The sequence below is a fragment of the Zonotrichia albicollis genome, chromosome 5, assembly GCF_047830755.1.
Source record: "Zonotrichia albicollis isolate bZonAlb1 chromosome 5, bZonAlb1.hap1, whole genome shotgun sequence".
NCBI lineage: Eukaryota > Metazoa > Chordata > Aves > Passeriformes > Passerellidae > Zonotrichia > Zonotrichia albicollis.
In genome coordinates, this window is record NC_133823.1 from 33,628,917 (window position 1) to 33,642,683 (window position 13,767).

Genomic DNA, 13,767 nt, shown 5'->3' on the forward strand with positions numbered 1-13,767 from the left:
GTTTGCCTCTGTGTCACCTTCTCCTTCATAAATGCTCTGTCAGTGCCCCTTGCACATCAGTTTGAACTACAGTTCAAACTACATTGAGCTGTACAGGTCCTGCATGGGTATTTGGTCTTTGGGAATTCTTTGGGCACTCGGTCATTTCCAGAACCAGCTCACCAAGGTAAGTGTGGACAACAGCTGGTGATTTTCTCCAGCAGTCAGTAGCGTTAGTAAAATGTGTTCATTGAACCCCTCAACAGACTTCTCCATGCTTGCTCAACATATATTTAGTACCAACTCTTAGTGCATTAAGCTACTGGATACAAATAAATAAAGGATCATCAATTGATATGGTCTGCTGTTTCTCTGTGTGTGTATATAGGATGACAAAGAAGCCAACAGACCCCTGCCAAACAAAGGAGACCATGGACTCGGAAATGAGAAATTCAAACCTGTGGTACCTTGGCCTCATGTTGAAGGTGTGGAAGTGGACTTGGAATCCATTCGAAGGAAAAATAAGGCCAAAAATGAACTAAATCAGCATGGTGTTGATAACAAGCAGCAAAATATCCTCCAGAGGCAGTATCTCACATTCAAACCTCAGACATTTTCATACCCAGACCCTGTGTTACGACCTGGAGTCCTTGGTAATTTTGAACCCAAAGAGCCTGAGCCTCATGGAGTTGTTGGTGGCCCTGGAGAGGAGGCGAAGCCATATGTCTTAGGACCAGACTACAAAGAATCTGTTCAAGCCAGCATTAAGGAGTTTGGGTTTAATATGGTGGCAAGTGATATGATCTCGCTAGACCGGAGCGTCAATGACCTGCGCCAAGAAGAGTAAGCAAACCTTTGGTTTTCCCTTGGTTCTGTGCTGTACTATAGGACGTTTCCATATATTCTTCTTAATGCTATTGCAATGATTCCTTCCATGAATACTTATAGTATTTAGATAGTGATTTATCTCTGGAGTTGTCTGTTTTAGTGTCAAATTGCATAGATTTGTATGTTCCGTGTCTAGCCATAGTCTTCATTGTCATGTCTTTTCTTAATCCATAACTTCTTAAGATTTGCCTTCAGGAAGGATTATCTTTAGTAGACATCCCTCTGCTAGTTAGCTTATTCAGTTTCGATTTACCCTGATGCCTTTAAAATGGAGCATCAATAGAGAACAGAAATAAAGAAATACTGTTCTCTTTAAAACACTGCCTGTTTACCTGCAGTAACAGAAGTATGGATCTGCCATAGTGATGGTTGGAGTAGTCTTCCAACAGTTTCTCACAACATTTGCCCTAAAGAGGAAAGCAGTCTTAGAAAAAACATTTATTTACTTGCTGAAAGGGTGTCTCATTTGTTGTGGGGAAGTTCTGGAAAGTTACTAACATTTGCTCAGGATTTACTAACAGGTCTACACAGTCTATTCTGACTTTTCATATATGTTGAAGGCAATGTTGCTCTCAGGTTAATCTGCATTTTGTATAATTTTCCTTGTTAAATATCAGGGATGTGTTTCTGAGCAAACTGATTTAATGGCAGGGTATTTTTTAGTCTGTTTTTGGTTGGGGCTTTGTGGGCAGTGTATGAAGTTAGATATGATGTTAAGTACTTTGGAGTTTTCCCTTCCCCCTCATCCCCAGCAGTGGAGCTATGCTGATCCCTGGACTGGGTGCCAATCTCTGGGCTGTATGTTTCCAGCTGTGGTAAATAATCTGTTGGTGTTCATTGGTTGGTTACTGGGGTCTGCTCTGGGCTTTATGGAGGGTCTTGTTTTCTTTTTGCAAGGTAGGAGAGAACTGGCCAGCTGTGGGTCTGACTCATACCCATGCATGTGCAGCTGCTTGAATTTGTTATGTGATGTGCACTCCCTGAAAGCAAATGAAGCATATGAGCACAGCATTTCACTTTGCTTTTTGCTGTGTTCCTCAGGTGACTGACTAAAGGTTTCCACTTCCTGGCAGTCAGAGGAGAGGACCAAGCCTGTGTGCTGCTGGTAGCAAGGAAGTGCCAGCTGTCCTGGGGTTCACTTTGCTTTTCTTTCTTTGCTGTGCGCAGAAGTTGGTCCTTTGTACTAAAGAGATCTTTCTGAAAGGGAAGGAATGTTCTGGGTAGCCTGTGTAGGTCAGCATTTTCTTTTTGGGAGGTTATTCCTTAGACACTGCTGCTTGTGCTGAGGCATTTCTTCCCTCTGTAAGGACAGCAAATCTGAGGTGGCAACGTGACACATGCAGGTGGGACTGGGCTGGCTCTGCCCTGGTGAGTTCTGGCAGCAGAAATAAAGTACTCCCTCCCCTTCATTTTTAGGTGAAGAGCATCAGACAGCCTGTGGTATCTCTCAAATACTTCCACACCTGTAGGTTCCTGAAGTATTTTTAACGTGATCTCTGAATTTGTCTTCTGTTCTGAAGGACATTAATAAATAGATATTCCCAAAAATTATTAAATACTTTGAGGAAGAGGAGGGACAGCCATGAAGAGATGAATTTTAGAAAGTGTTTCCTTCAAGCACAGTTGCAGATAAGCCTTTGTGAGGTCAAAGCCACCAGCTCAAATCACTTAGGTTTTAGTATTTAATGATTTCATGTTCTAAGCAAGCAAACAAAACAGCATAAAAAAACAAGGTGAACAGAAGGTATTTTTCAGACAACATTATATCCCTTACTTTATGTATTGAATGCCTGGGATGCTTACAATTGCCTAAGTAGGTTGAAGGCTTATAGCTTCTGTGTGTCTCCTGGGAACAGAAGAGGGGGAAGCAGTGAGAGATTGGCTGATATTGCTCTATGCTTTCAGGCTCCCACATGCTCACTTTCCTGCTCTCCCCAATACCAGAGAGAAATGCAGCAAAAAGTAGCAGATTACCTATTGGATGCACCATTTATTTTCCTTCCACTGATCTATTTAAAAAGGTTTTGTGGCTGGTAAGGCCACTCAACATTCACTTGAATCCTGCCAAAGAGCAATACAGTAATTTTTTGTTGTTGTTAATAGTAAGTTGGCATTGCTAATTGAGGAAGATCTTTCTGGTAAAGACTGAATTATTGGTTCATAGGTAGGTAGAGCTCCCTTCAGCCCTCTCTTTCTTCGAGCATCAGAATTTTGAAGCGTTACCCAGTGCAGTCAGGTTTGTTCAGTGAAGTTTGCCAAATGCTTTCCCAGTCTGTGCTAGCAACAGTGAAATTGTGCTGCAAGAACTGTCTCTCTCAGCTTAAAAGCCACATAGCCTCAGGGCTTGTCCCTGCTGGAGGGAGAAGAGGAAAGAAATGCCAATAAAGGGAGATTCAATTCTGCTATGCTTGGATTTGACTTTGTAGTCTGACATGTTGCCAGGATGATTTGCCAGTTGCCTTTATTGATTCAGGAGGAACTTTGCTGGTGATTCTGGGCAGTCTCAGCTGCTGTAAAAAGCCTTAATTCTTGCTGTATCCCCTAGGGAGGAATGACACTGGATGGTGTGTTCAAGTTTTTTGTCAGGTACATCAGACTGTTTCCATTTTTCCAGTACCACATACTCTTGATTTATGGATTTTAACCAATATATTTCAGGGCTGATGCCCAGCACTCATGTTGACATAGAGTAAGTCATAAGTTTGGTTAAAAAATCAAGAATATATGGGTGTGTGTAAAAGTCAGTGTACAAAATTTAGAAGATGGCTCATCTCACTGCAGTCTTTCAGCACTCTTAAAGACCAGGGGGAACATAAACTGGATTAGTAGAGAAATACCTGTTTTCCACCTTATTTCTAGCAGCAAAGAAGTAGAGCAGGCTTAGCAGGCCCTGTGTAAACCTTTGTACAGTAGCTGGAAGAAACTTTTTTCTTTAAACTTGGTGATTTTTACCTTTTTTGGATCTTAGGATTTTATATTATGATAAAATCTTCCAGATCTTAGTCATCCTGATAGGTGGCAGACCCTTTAGAGCAGTCATTTATACTGGATTTTGCACATTATCCCTACTTCCTAGCAGACCTGAAATAAAATAATTGTTAGCCTTTGGGAAGAAGGATATTAATTTAATTGCTCCCTGCTTTTTGTATTTAGGAGTCTGCACAGAGGTAGAGCTGAAGTAAAAATAGAGTGATAAATTTTCTGGATTATTTTGGATTGAAGATAAATACACTGTGCCAAGGAAATGAAAAGGGACCTAGGTTTGAGGGTGAATGTTCTTGGGTAACAAGGTGTGTCCTCTCAAAAAAAAAATAAACCCAAGAGATAACCGTGGACTATTGCTGCTAAGAATAACAAGAATTGAGTTGTTTAACCAGTATATTATCCATCTCCCCAGAGTATTTTAAAACAAAATTTAATTTTAAAAAATTCATCTATACTGGGTTTGAACAGTTATTGTTTCTCCTAACAACTTTATCTCTGGCCAAAAACATATGCTGGTGAGAAAACACACAAGAATGGATAAGCGTCATTCCTGGCAACCAGTGCACTGGGGCACTGGAGCCAAAAATTGCAACAGGGTTGTCATGCTTCAGAGACCTCTTTCTGTGCGCAGACTTGTCTTTTGAATGCATTTATAGTCTTGAAATTAATGACATCCTGAGTCAGTGACTGCAGAATGTGGTGCTTGTTTTAACCTCTTCTCCCAGATACAGATACTGCTATGTGCCTCTGTGACGTGGGAATATCAGAGATAGCTCCATGAGGTTCCTACAGAAATGTTTCATGTTTTCCTTATTATTCCTGCTATTTCATTTCCCTTTTCATTAACTCTGAGCTAAAATTCTGACAGACCTCTCCACATTTGACTCCAAGATTTTTTTACTTTTTTTCCCCAGTGGAAATGCAGAGTTTAGGATCTGTCACTGAGTCTACGCACTGAGTGGTCTAACACTCCATATACAATCATTTTCACTTGCACTGAGCTCTTCTGCTGGCTCATTTCCTTGATAGCATTCCTGAATTATTCTGCAGCTGTTTATAGTCATTTTAATTGCAACTCCAAGAACTTTCCTATTGTTCAGCAATGAGCTGGAAGAAGAGGTGGACTGCTTAGCTCCCAGCACAGTTATGCTGCTAAAGTCACAAACTTGCTTACAATTTCAGCAGTTACTACCTTAAGAGATCTGCCATAGTTTGAAGAACTGTACCTGTAAAGAAAACAAAGAACCTCATCAAATGTTTTGGAAATTCAGTTACTGTATTTATAGCCTCACTCATGTCCACAAAATTTTTGATTTCTTCAAAAGATGGTATATTTTTCTTTTACCAAATGATGGTAATATTTTTCCACAAAAGCTGTGTCTATGGTTTACTAATTTTGTTATTTATTACTAGCTTCTATTCAGCACAGAAGTCAGACTTAGTGGTCTGCAATTCTTTAGAACCCCAGAGCCCTTAGATAAAAATTGATGTTGTGTGTTCCTCTGTTTGTGTAAGACTGGAGTCAGCAGTACAGTACAAGAGTTTGTTAATTCATGATGCATTGTTTGGGAAATACTGTGTTTATTTTTAAAAAAGGCAGTAAGGCAGCATGGCAGAAAATTCCAGTAGAAGCTATCGTGCAGATTATCTGGAGGAAGGACTATTTAGTAAGAAGTGTCACTGTGTACTTGCCCTTTATTTTCTTCTATTCTAAGGGTATCTGGCGTTGGGCACTGCTGGGAGTTCAATGGAAAGACTTTATTTAGATTTCCTGCTTCTGAAGTGGTCTCTTTTCATTTTGGTCATGTATCAGCCCAACAGATTTTCTGGCAGGCATCCTACTTCTGGTGTTTAGAAAAATTATTTCAATAGCAGCTTTCATACTTCAGTAAGCTATTTCTCCAACTTGGGTTTTGGTGGTTTTTTGTTTTTTTTACTCTACCTCTTTATTTACATGCACTTAAGCTTGAATTAATCTCATTTATGTTTCTCTTGTTTGGACACCATCCTGTGCATTTAAAGAATGTATGTCTTACTGCTAGCAGCATCTGGTTTTTAATCATGCTGTCTTTCCCTTCTTCACAGCTGCCCTTTTCAAAAGGAGGTGTCTCCTGCCTGTGTCTTCTGTCCTGTCAGGTGCTCTGGTTCTTCCATTCACAGGTGCTGAGTTAGTCTTTCTTGGACATCCAGTACTTCTGTGTGGTTCTGTTGATGGCTTCCCCTTGTCCTCATGCTAAACAAAATCCCTGGCACATCTAGACTCTAGTAAACTGGCTCTGATTTATTCTGGCAGAAAGCAGTCCTTCACGGATTAGAGAGAGTTAGCTAATCAGTTCCAAAAACTTCACCCAGTGCTAATGAATTCCAAGTCATCGTTTCCTGGATCCTGCTTCTTGAAGGTGGGCAGGAATTTGTTTTGGTCAGTCCTCAGGAACCACTGTCAAGCACCAGGACCTTGTAAATATGGTAGAGCATGATCTCACAATGACATCAAACCTTGCAAGTGAACAATCAAGGAAATCAGATGTTGAGTGTCTCAGTCTTTTATGTGTCCTTTGACACAAAATTTCATCCCTTTTATAGTTAAACTAATGTTTTCTGTAGTCTTTCTTTAACCTACAAGCTCTTCTCATTGCCCTTTCCATCTTACGGATTTCAACTCTACAAAGCTTTGCCTTTAATGCTCTCTTCATGGGGGGCTCAGGCAATATTTCTGTACTCCTTCTAGGTAGCCAGTCCATGCCTCTACCTTCCTTACTCTACCTTCTGGAGTTCTTGGTGCAGCCAGGAGGGTTTTCTGCCATGCCTGTTTGACCTACTGCATGTGGGAATGGGTGGCTCCTGTGTTTTGGGGAGGTTATCCTCAAAGATGCCACTCCTGGGCCCTTTTTGACAAAGTTGTAGCACCCAAAATCTTCTTATGGCGGATATAAGATGTGTAAATGATGCATGGAAGAATCAAAAGGGGAGAGAAAGCTGCCTGATGGACAAAGCCACAAATGCCACAGATGCAGAGCTCTGAGAAGAGGCTGTTTAGTGTATGGCTCACAGGAGCTGCACCTGGTTACACAAGACCAAAGCAGCGCAAGATGTTCCAAGCAATCTGTATTCAGTATTTCTAAAAAATACTTATCTAGGATGCATTAGTTGCAGTATCCTCGTTTTGTACTTCTAGCTCAAAAGCACTAAGAATCAATGTAGGTTTTTCTTTTTGAAGTCCACTTTCACAGTAGAACACTCCAGTCCACACCTGCCATTTCCATTCCTGTATTTTGCTGGGTTGGAGACATGCTTATTACACTTTTGAAGTCAAGAAGCATTTTCTTACACTATAGTTTAAGTCATGCACTGTGAAACGCCCTATTTCTCCTATTACCAAACTTGCACTTCTGTAGAGCCCTTAAGCCAGGGATGTTTGTAGTGCTGATCAGATTTCATGCCAGGGTAATTAACTGTGCAGGCTGAAAGAAAGGATTAGAGCTCAACATGCTTTGCTCAGACTTGATATGCTGTTGTTATCCAGTCCCTAGAAGACTTACAAAGTATTCTTACTGACCCAGAAGGTTTTAGTCTTATGACTTTATTTAAGCTAGATTTTTTTTTGACAGCTTCTTTTGACAAATGTTGAAGGAATTTTATCTGGAATAGTTTGACTGGGAGAGGAAACATCATTAATGTTTATGGCAGGAGACAAATTAATCTAGATTTTTTTTTTCAGTATGACAATAAATAGCTACTGTCTACTCATCAGAGTGAGCTAGAATTTCAGCTGCATCACCCACACACATCTGTCAGTATGATTGTGGCAGAATAAATATTTTTAAGTGTTTTTTCCTTCTGTGGATTATCCAGTTTGAGTTTTCCTTTATAAGGACATTGTTGATGTTACAAGGCATAGCCCCTGGGCCATACAAATTTGTACTTGAATAATTGAATCTGTTGCCACCAGTCACCTTTGACTTCAAACAGAAAAACTGGCAATGAGCTTTTGTTGAAAAATCTGAAAAGGTAACTCTGTTGCTTGAGTACAATGTTGTGTGCATACAGAAAGGTATTTTTGGACAACTGTTTTTGCAGCTCATTTTATAAAGCAAAAGGGAATGAGAATTGGCTTGTTTTTTAAAATCGCACATGTAGTTTTGAAGGGTGTTTGTTTTATTTTTCAATTATTTTTAACATTAAAAAAAAGGAAATTCTTGCCAAAAATAGACTTATAACTTTAGTAAGAATACATACATGCAGAGCTGTGTGATAGCAAGGCAGAGCTGTTAGTAAAGATATTTCTACTATCGTAATTTGATAGTGCCAACTTGGACACTTTTTATGGTCCAAAATATTGAATTGTTAGCGCTAGACTGGAGTTTAAGAAAAAAAATCTTTAGCTTTAACTCATTACTTGTAATGAAGTAAGGCAGATGAGTCTTAGCTCCTCATTGAAAATGGACAGTCTTATTACTCTGGGCAAATAACATGAATTTAATGTTCTCTTACAGTAAGGAGTTACTTGTCCAGTCAGTCTTGTTGTAGCTAAGAAGGCTGAATACAAAGGCTCTGGAGTGGAGCCTACTTTCTTCGGGAATGTGATTAGTTCCTTAATTATAGCACTTTGCAAATTACATATTTGATACTGTTACAAGAAAAAGGATTTCAGTAATTACTTTTGGTATCTATATCATTGGAAATGAAACATTAGGGACTTGGTTTAATTTCACATGGCACCCTGGGAAAATCTTTTATTCCAATGCCACATAATACATTTGAACTGTTCTGTAACAAAGAAAACTATTTCTATAATGTGCACATAAATTTTTGTGCACCTCAGTGAGAGCTGGAGTCAAGAATCAGGTGAATTATAGTGGTCACACTAAATCAGGAAGGCTAGCTTTCCACTGCAGATTATCAGCTGCCTTTCTGCTGGCAGGACTCCTGAAGGGAGAAAAAAAATGGTGTTTAAATTGTAATTAGGCATGTATTGTGAGAGCATCTCATGTAGTCAGGAAAGATTTAAATTCCAGGCATTCACCTTAAAGCAAAACCCGGCATTTTCTGGTAATATTTCAGGTCCCAGTAATGAAAACTACAGAGAAAATGGATCCTGTGTCTCTTTAGTGTTGGCTGCTAGCATTTGAAATGTTAAGTTTTGAGGGAGAAATAATTCACCGAGAGAGTACAAAGAGGTTGACAGAGGTACCAGGTGTGTTATCTGTAGCTGGATTTACTTACCTCTCTGGGTGTGCATCTGAAATGAGATGGACAAGCTCTGAACATGACCTCTTACTCAACAAAAACATATATATAGCACAGCACCTGGAGCGTATTTAAATTCTGAGTTAAACCTTGACTTCAGTGGAAGGGCAGAGGAGAGTGGGAGCGATTTCCTGCAGCTGTTTGTGTAACCCTCCAGGTGCCAACCGCAGCATAGGAGTTCTGGGGCACATGGAGGAATCATTTTGTTAAATGAGTTGTAACCTGAATGCGAAACTGAAAAATGAAATGCACTTCTTGTGCTCTGTCTTGCTCCTGTTAACCTGACTGTACTGTGCTAGAGCGCTGAAATAAATATGTATGATACAAGTTATGATGCAGCCTGGATGAGCATGGGTAGGAACTTCAAGGTTCAATATCTGATGAGCAAGGCGTGGTGGGAATACAGTATTTCTGTGAGACTGAGCTCACGGCCTCAAGTTCTAATCTAGATGTTTATTACATTGGGTAAAGCCTGCAAAAGTTTGATAAATCCAAAATTAGGCACAGCCTCCCTGCAATACCCACAGTCTGTCACAGGGCTGAGGAAGGCCTCAAAAGCTGTGAGGTCTTCTTCTCCTTAAACCAAAACAGGAAAGCAGAGAGCCTTTGCTCCATCTCCTTCTATGGGAGCTTCCCCTTCCCTAAGGGAAAGATTTTATTTTAGCCACCTAGTTACCCCAGCTTTCCTGCCCTGTGTTGTTATTGCTTCAGTTTTTCAATGTTGGATAAGTGATAGTATGGGCAAGAATCTTGTGATTAGAAAAATTGCAGATGTTATTCCTTTCATTCTCTTGTTACCCCTACTGTTGGGTTTCTATGCAAACCTTGTCCTGGATTTGGATCATGATGCTTTCAGAGGTACAGTAGATACAGCTTTTGCTTCCAAGGGCACTAATAATAAAATGTAGCCACATAGCCTCACAAGTTACTTCAGGAATGGAAATGAGCAAAGCTTGTAGCTATTCTAAAATAGCAAATGCTGTTTCAGCATAGGTTTAAGCTGTTTGGTAGTGTGTAATAGAGGTTTTGCTGCGGTCTGCTGAAGGGAAAAAAATTATTCAGCTGATCAATTTGTCTTTCTTGCATTGTCTTCTTCTCTTCCAGAAACCCTGTTTTGTAAGCCCACTGCTATAATCTCATTTTGATGTTGCTGATGCACAAAAATGCCTCACAAGGCTTCATAGGTAGCAAATCCAGTATTAGCATTAGATTTACTTTGTGGTATCCTAACAAAGAAATTCTCTGATCTGTTTCTGTCTATCCTGTCTACTCTAGACTTAGGCAATGATCCCTCTGACTTGCAGGTGTTAAGCAGCCAGTCTCAGCTATGACCTTGGGGATGTCAACTGTACAGATGAGCAAACATTTGAAGGTGTTTTGTGAAAAAAATTTCCCATCCATCTTCCTAGGGGTTAGATTCAGTTCACTGCAGTAGTCATAATAAATTGGGGATTTAAAATAGCAAAGAGCACTGAATCCAGTATTAAAAGTATGTAAACATCAAGCTGTCAGCTGGGTGCCTGTCCCCTTGTAAGATAAGAACAGGACTTAGTAGAAAAGGAAACTGAAAATGAAAGCAGATCTAACTTAATTTTGGGATTTGCTTGTCCTGGACTCTTTCGAAGAGTTGAGAAAAATGCATGTTCTGTGAAGCAATTATAATAGGTGATAATAAAACTATGAATTTCATACCACTTTAAACATGAAATAAAATTCAAAATGCAATTTAAAGTTATCAACAGTTCTATATTAGTGGAGAAGAGAAATTCCATTTCTTAATGTTGGTTATGATTTCAGGATAATAAAAAATAAAATAATACATTGAGACCTTCAGCTTTGTACTGATTCAGGAACAGCTGACTAGCTTCTCAGGAGCTTCTTTGGCTACTGCAGTGATTACAGGAATGTGATGGCAGCTGCCTGCCCTCTTGGAGGAATCTGTGCTGCTACATTTTGCTCTTAGCACACAAGTACAGTGCTTTAAAATCCAGAGGGTACTGATGAGTCCTTGGTATGGGCAGGTGCAAGTTAGAGAGCTGACAGGAGGAAAATAGTATCAGGATAGAGAGTCATGATACAAAGTCATGATACTCTTACTTCTTCTGAAGCTTAGGTGCTGATATGCTGGCACAGTCAGGGGGTCAGCATGGCAGGAGAAACACTTCTGTTGGCTCAAGATCTTAAATTGCCCTGTAAGTGTCTATCTGATGGGGCTCACCCTTAAATGGCTGTGGAGGTGCTCTCCTTTTTCAGCTGTTGCATTTTTGTTGGTGGTTTGATTACTCTTCCAAGAAAAGCAGACTCCACTTCTGGCTATTTTTTGAGTTTGAGGAAATTTGAGTCTATATCTGCATCTTCAGTGGTAGCTAACAGGGAGCCCGTATGGCCATGTCAGCCTTGGGCCACGTACCCACAATCACAACTGTGGGGCCCCAGGACATCCTAAGAGCAGCCAGTGAATGGAGCACAAAGCTGAAAGAGCAGAATTTCCTCAGGCCAAGCCAAGGAGCACTCCAGCCCGACGCTCTGCTCTTGTGCAGTGTCTCCTGTGAAAGCACTGCTCTCTGCCTGGCTGGTGCAGTTTGTGAGTGAGGGATGAGGGGCCTTGGTGTGGCACAGGCTCCAGCAGAGCTGTTCCCTCCAGGGGTGGAGAGGGAGTAGAACTAATTCACATCCTAAGTATGCAGGCTAATAGACAGAAAAAACATTACTCACCGTGTCTCAATTAGATCACAGCTGTGCCTTCTGAAGGGTTTCATCTTGCTTCGCTGGTGAGTCAGTCCTGTTTTTCCCCAGCGCTGATTGCGGAATGGAAACTTTTTATTTGTGGACTGATCTGAAGGTGTTGTTTCCTTTCTCCCATGAGTTCCCCAAGGAAATGGCGCACAAACAGAGCAGCTCTTCCCTGCAGCACTGCCCAGGAAAGCCCTTTGTACATCTGTGCTTGCTTGTTCCTCTTTCCCCATGCAATAGCTCTTTACAGGGCTCAGGAAAGGTGATGTGAAGTGTCTAGAGGAAAGCCTGGCTTAAGGATGCTGCCTTGTCATTCCTGCATATCTGCTGCAATGTGCCATCCTCTCAGCTCCATCAATAAGAATTCAAAATACCTTTTTAAAGTGATTTTGTTCACTAATTTGGTTTACAGTGTATTGCTGCAGCTGGCCTGCAGGCTACATCTGAAAGGGCATTGTGCTGGTATGTGGGCAGAGGATGAAGCACCCACGGGATGAAGCTAGAGGCTGAAACATTTAAATCCTCTTTGTCACAGACCCTTCTGAACTTTGACTCTGCTTGTGCAAGTTTTCAACAGCTTGAAATTTTTGCCTAAACATTCATATCTACTTTACTCTCTCTTTTAAAAATGAAGAGGTTCCTGGAAATTCAGGCATCTTGTTTTCCTTTTTTGGTGCCTAAAATGTACAGGGAAAGCCGTACTGTAAAATCCAGCTTCAAACAGAAGTGCATTTATCGTTTCTTGGTATGTGGTGTGCCAGCCACTGGATGTCAGTGCTGCTCCACTGAGGAAAGGCTCCACTGAACAAAGCTTTGCCTGCTTCCTTCCCTGAAGATCTGAAGGAAATTAGGGCATTGGCTTTTGTCACTCAAATACCTCAGCAACACTCACATTTCTTGAAAAAAACCAGCCACAGAGATTAAAACATTTATTAATTGCACATATCTAAAACAACCACTTTATTTCAAACCTCTAATTCTCAATTCCTGATGAGGAAGAAGATTGTGCACAGGAATTATTGCAGTCTGTCAGAGTTTATGGGCTTGGTGAGTTGGTCTGTGAGCTGTCTAATAAGTGAAATAAAGTGTCTGGAAAAAGCTGGAAGCATGATCTTACTAGAGATATAAATGTAGTGCTTCACTGCTTGTAAAGGGCACATTTATCAACACCCTATTTGAGGAGATTTAAGTTGGCTATGTAGCAAAAAGCCTGTCTAGACCTTTGGGTTTATGTTTCAAGAATATATTAAATTTTTGTGGAAGTGGAAGAAATAAGCAACCAAAAGATTTGAGTTCTTTTTCAAGGTTTTCTTTGTTTTTGTCCTTGAAGGCAGAATGAAACATTGTAGCTGTCCCTCTCTTTTTATTCAGAGATAAGCAAAAATGTTTCCTAGCTAAACTGCAGCAGGTGCAGGTCAGGAGCACAGTGCAAGCTGCATCAGCTCCTGCCTTCTCCTTTGAGACAAAAGTGCAATTCTGCTACCTTCTACATGGAGCTCCTGAATTGCATTCAGCTGGTATGCTGGTTTTTTTGAAAGTGTAACACCCTGTTTATACTTTTTAATGTAACCATATCATCAAAATTAATACTGAGAATATACGTGTGAAGCAACACTGTTCTGTTATAAATCTGTTATGAAACATATTAAATCTTCCTTTTACACAGCCTGCTTAACACACCTAGGGAGGGTATCCATTTTATCTCTGCAGATGCTAAGTAAGTTGTTGACAGCTTAAATGCTTGTGCTACAAATGTTAGTACTGCAACCTGTAATCAGCTGCAATCTTTGAGAGGGATCTGTGGAAGGAAGCCATCCATGGCCTGAATCTTTTAAACAGCCAGTTTAGCACTTTTTTTATTGGTAACTATGATTAGCTGCAGTTACTTCAGGCATAAAAACTATTGGGCTGAGGGATTTTAATCAGCAGTTTGCA

At 40.4% G+C, this 13,767-nt stretch overlaps 1 protein-coding gene across 4 annotated transcripts in view; it reads left to right on the forward strand.

Annotated features, from left to right (window-relative positions):
* Nucleotides 1–13,767, forward strand: part of GALNT7 (polypeptide N-acetylgalactosaminyltransferase 7) — an 88,876-nt gene that overhangs the window by 49,190 nt on the left and 25,919 nt on the right. For all 4 annotated transcript variants that reach the window (XM_074541293.1, XM_005483803.4, XM_014264843.3 and 1 more), the window contains one exon: nt 368–822. In XM_074541293.1, the coding sequence (XP_074397394.1) occupies nt 368–822 (455 nt within the window). The remainder of the gene's footprint in view (nt 1–367; nt 823–13,767) is intronic.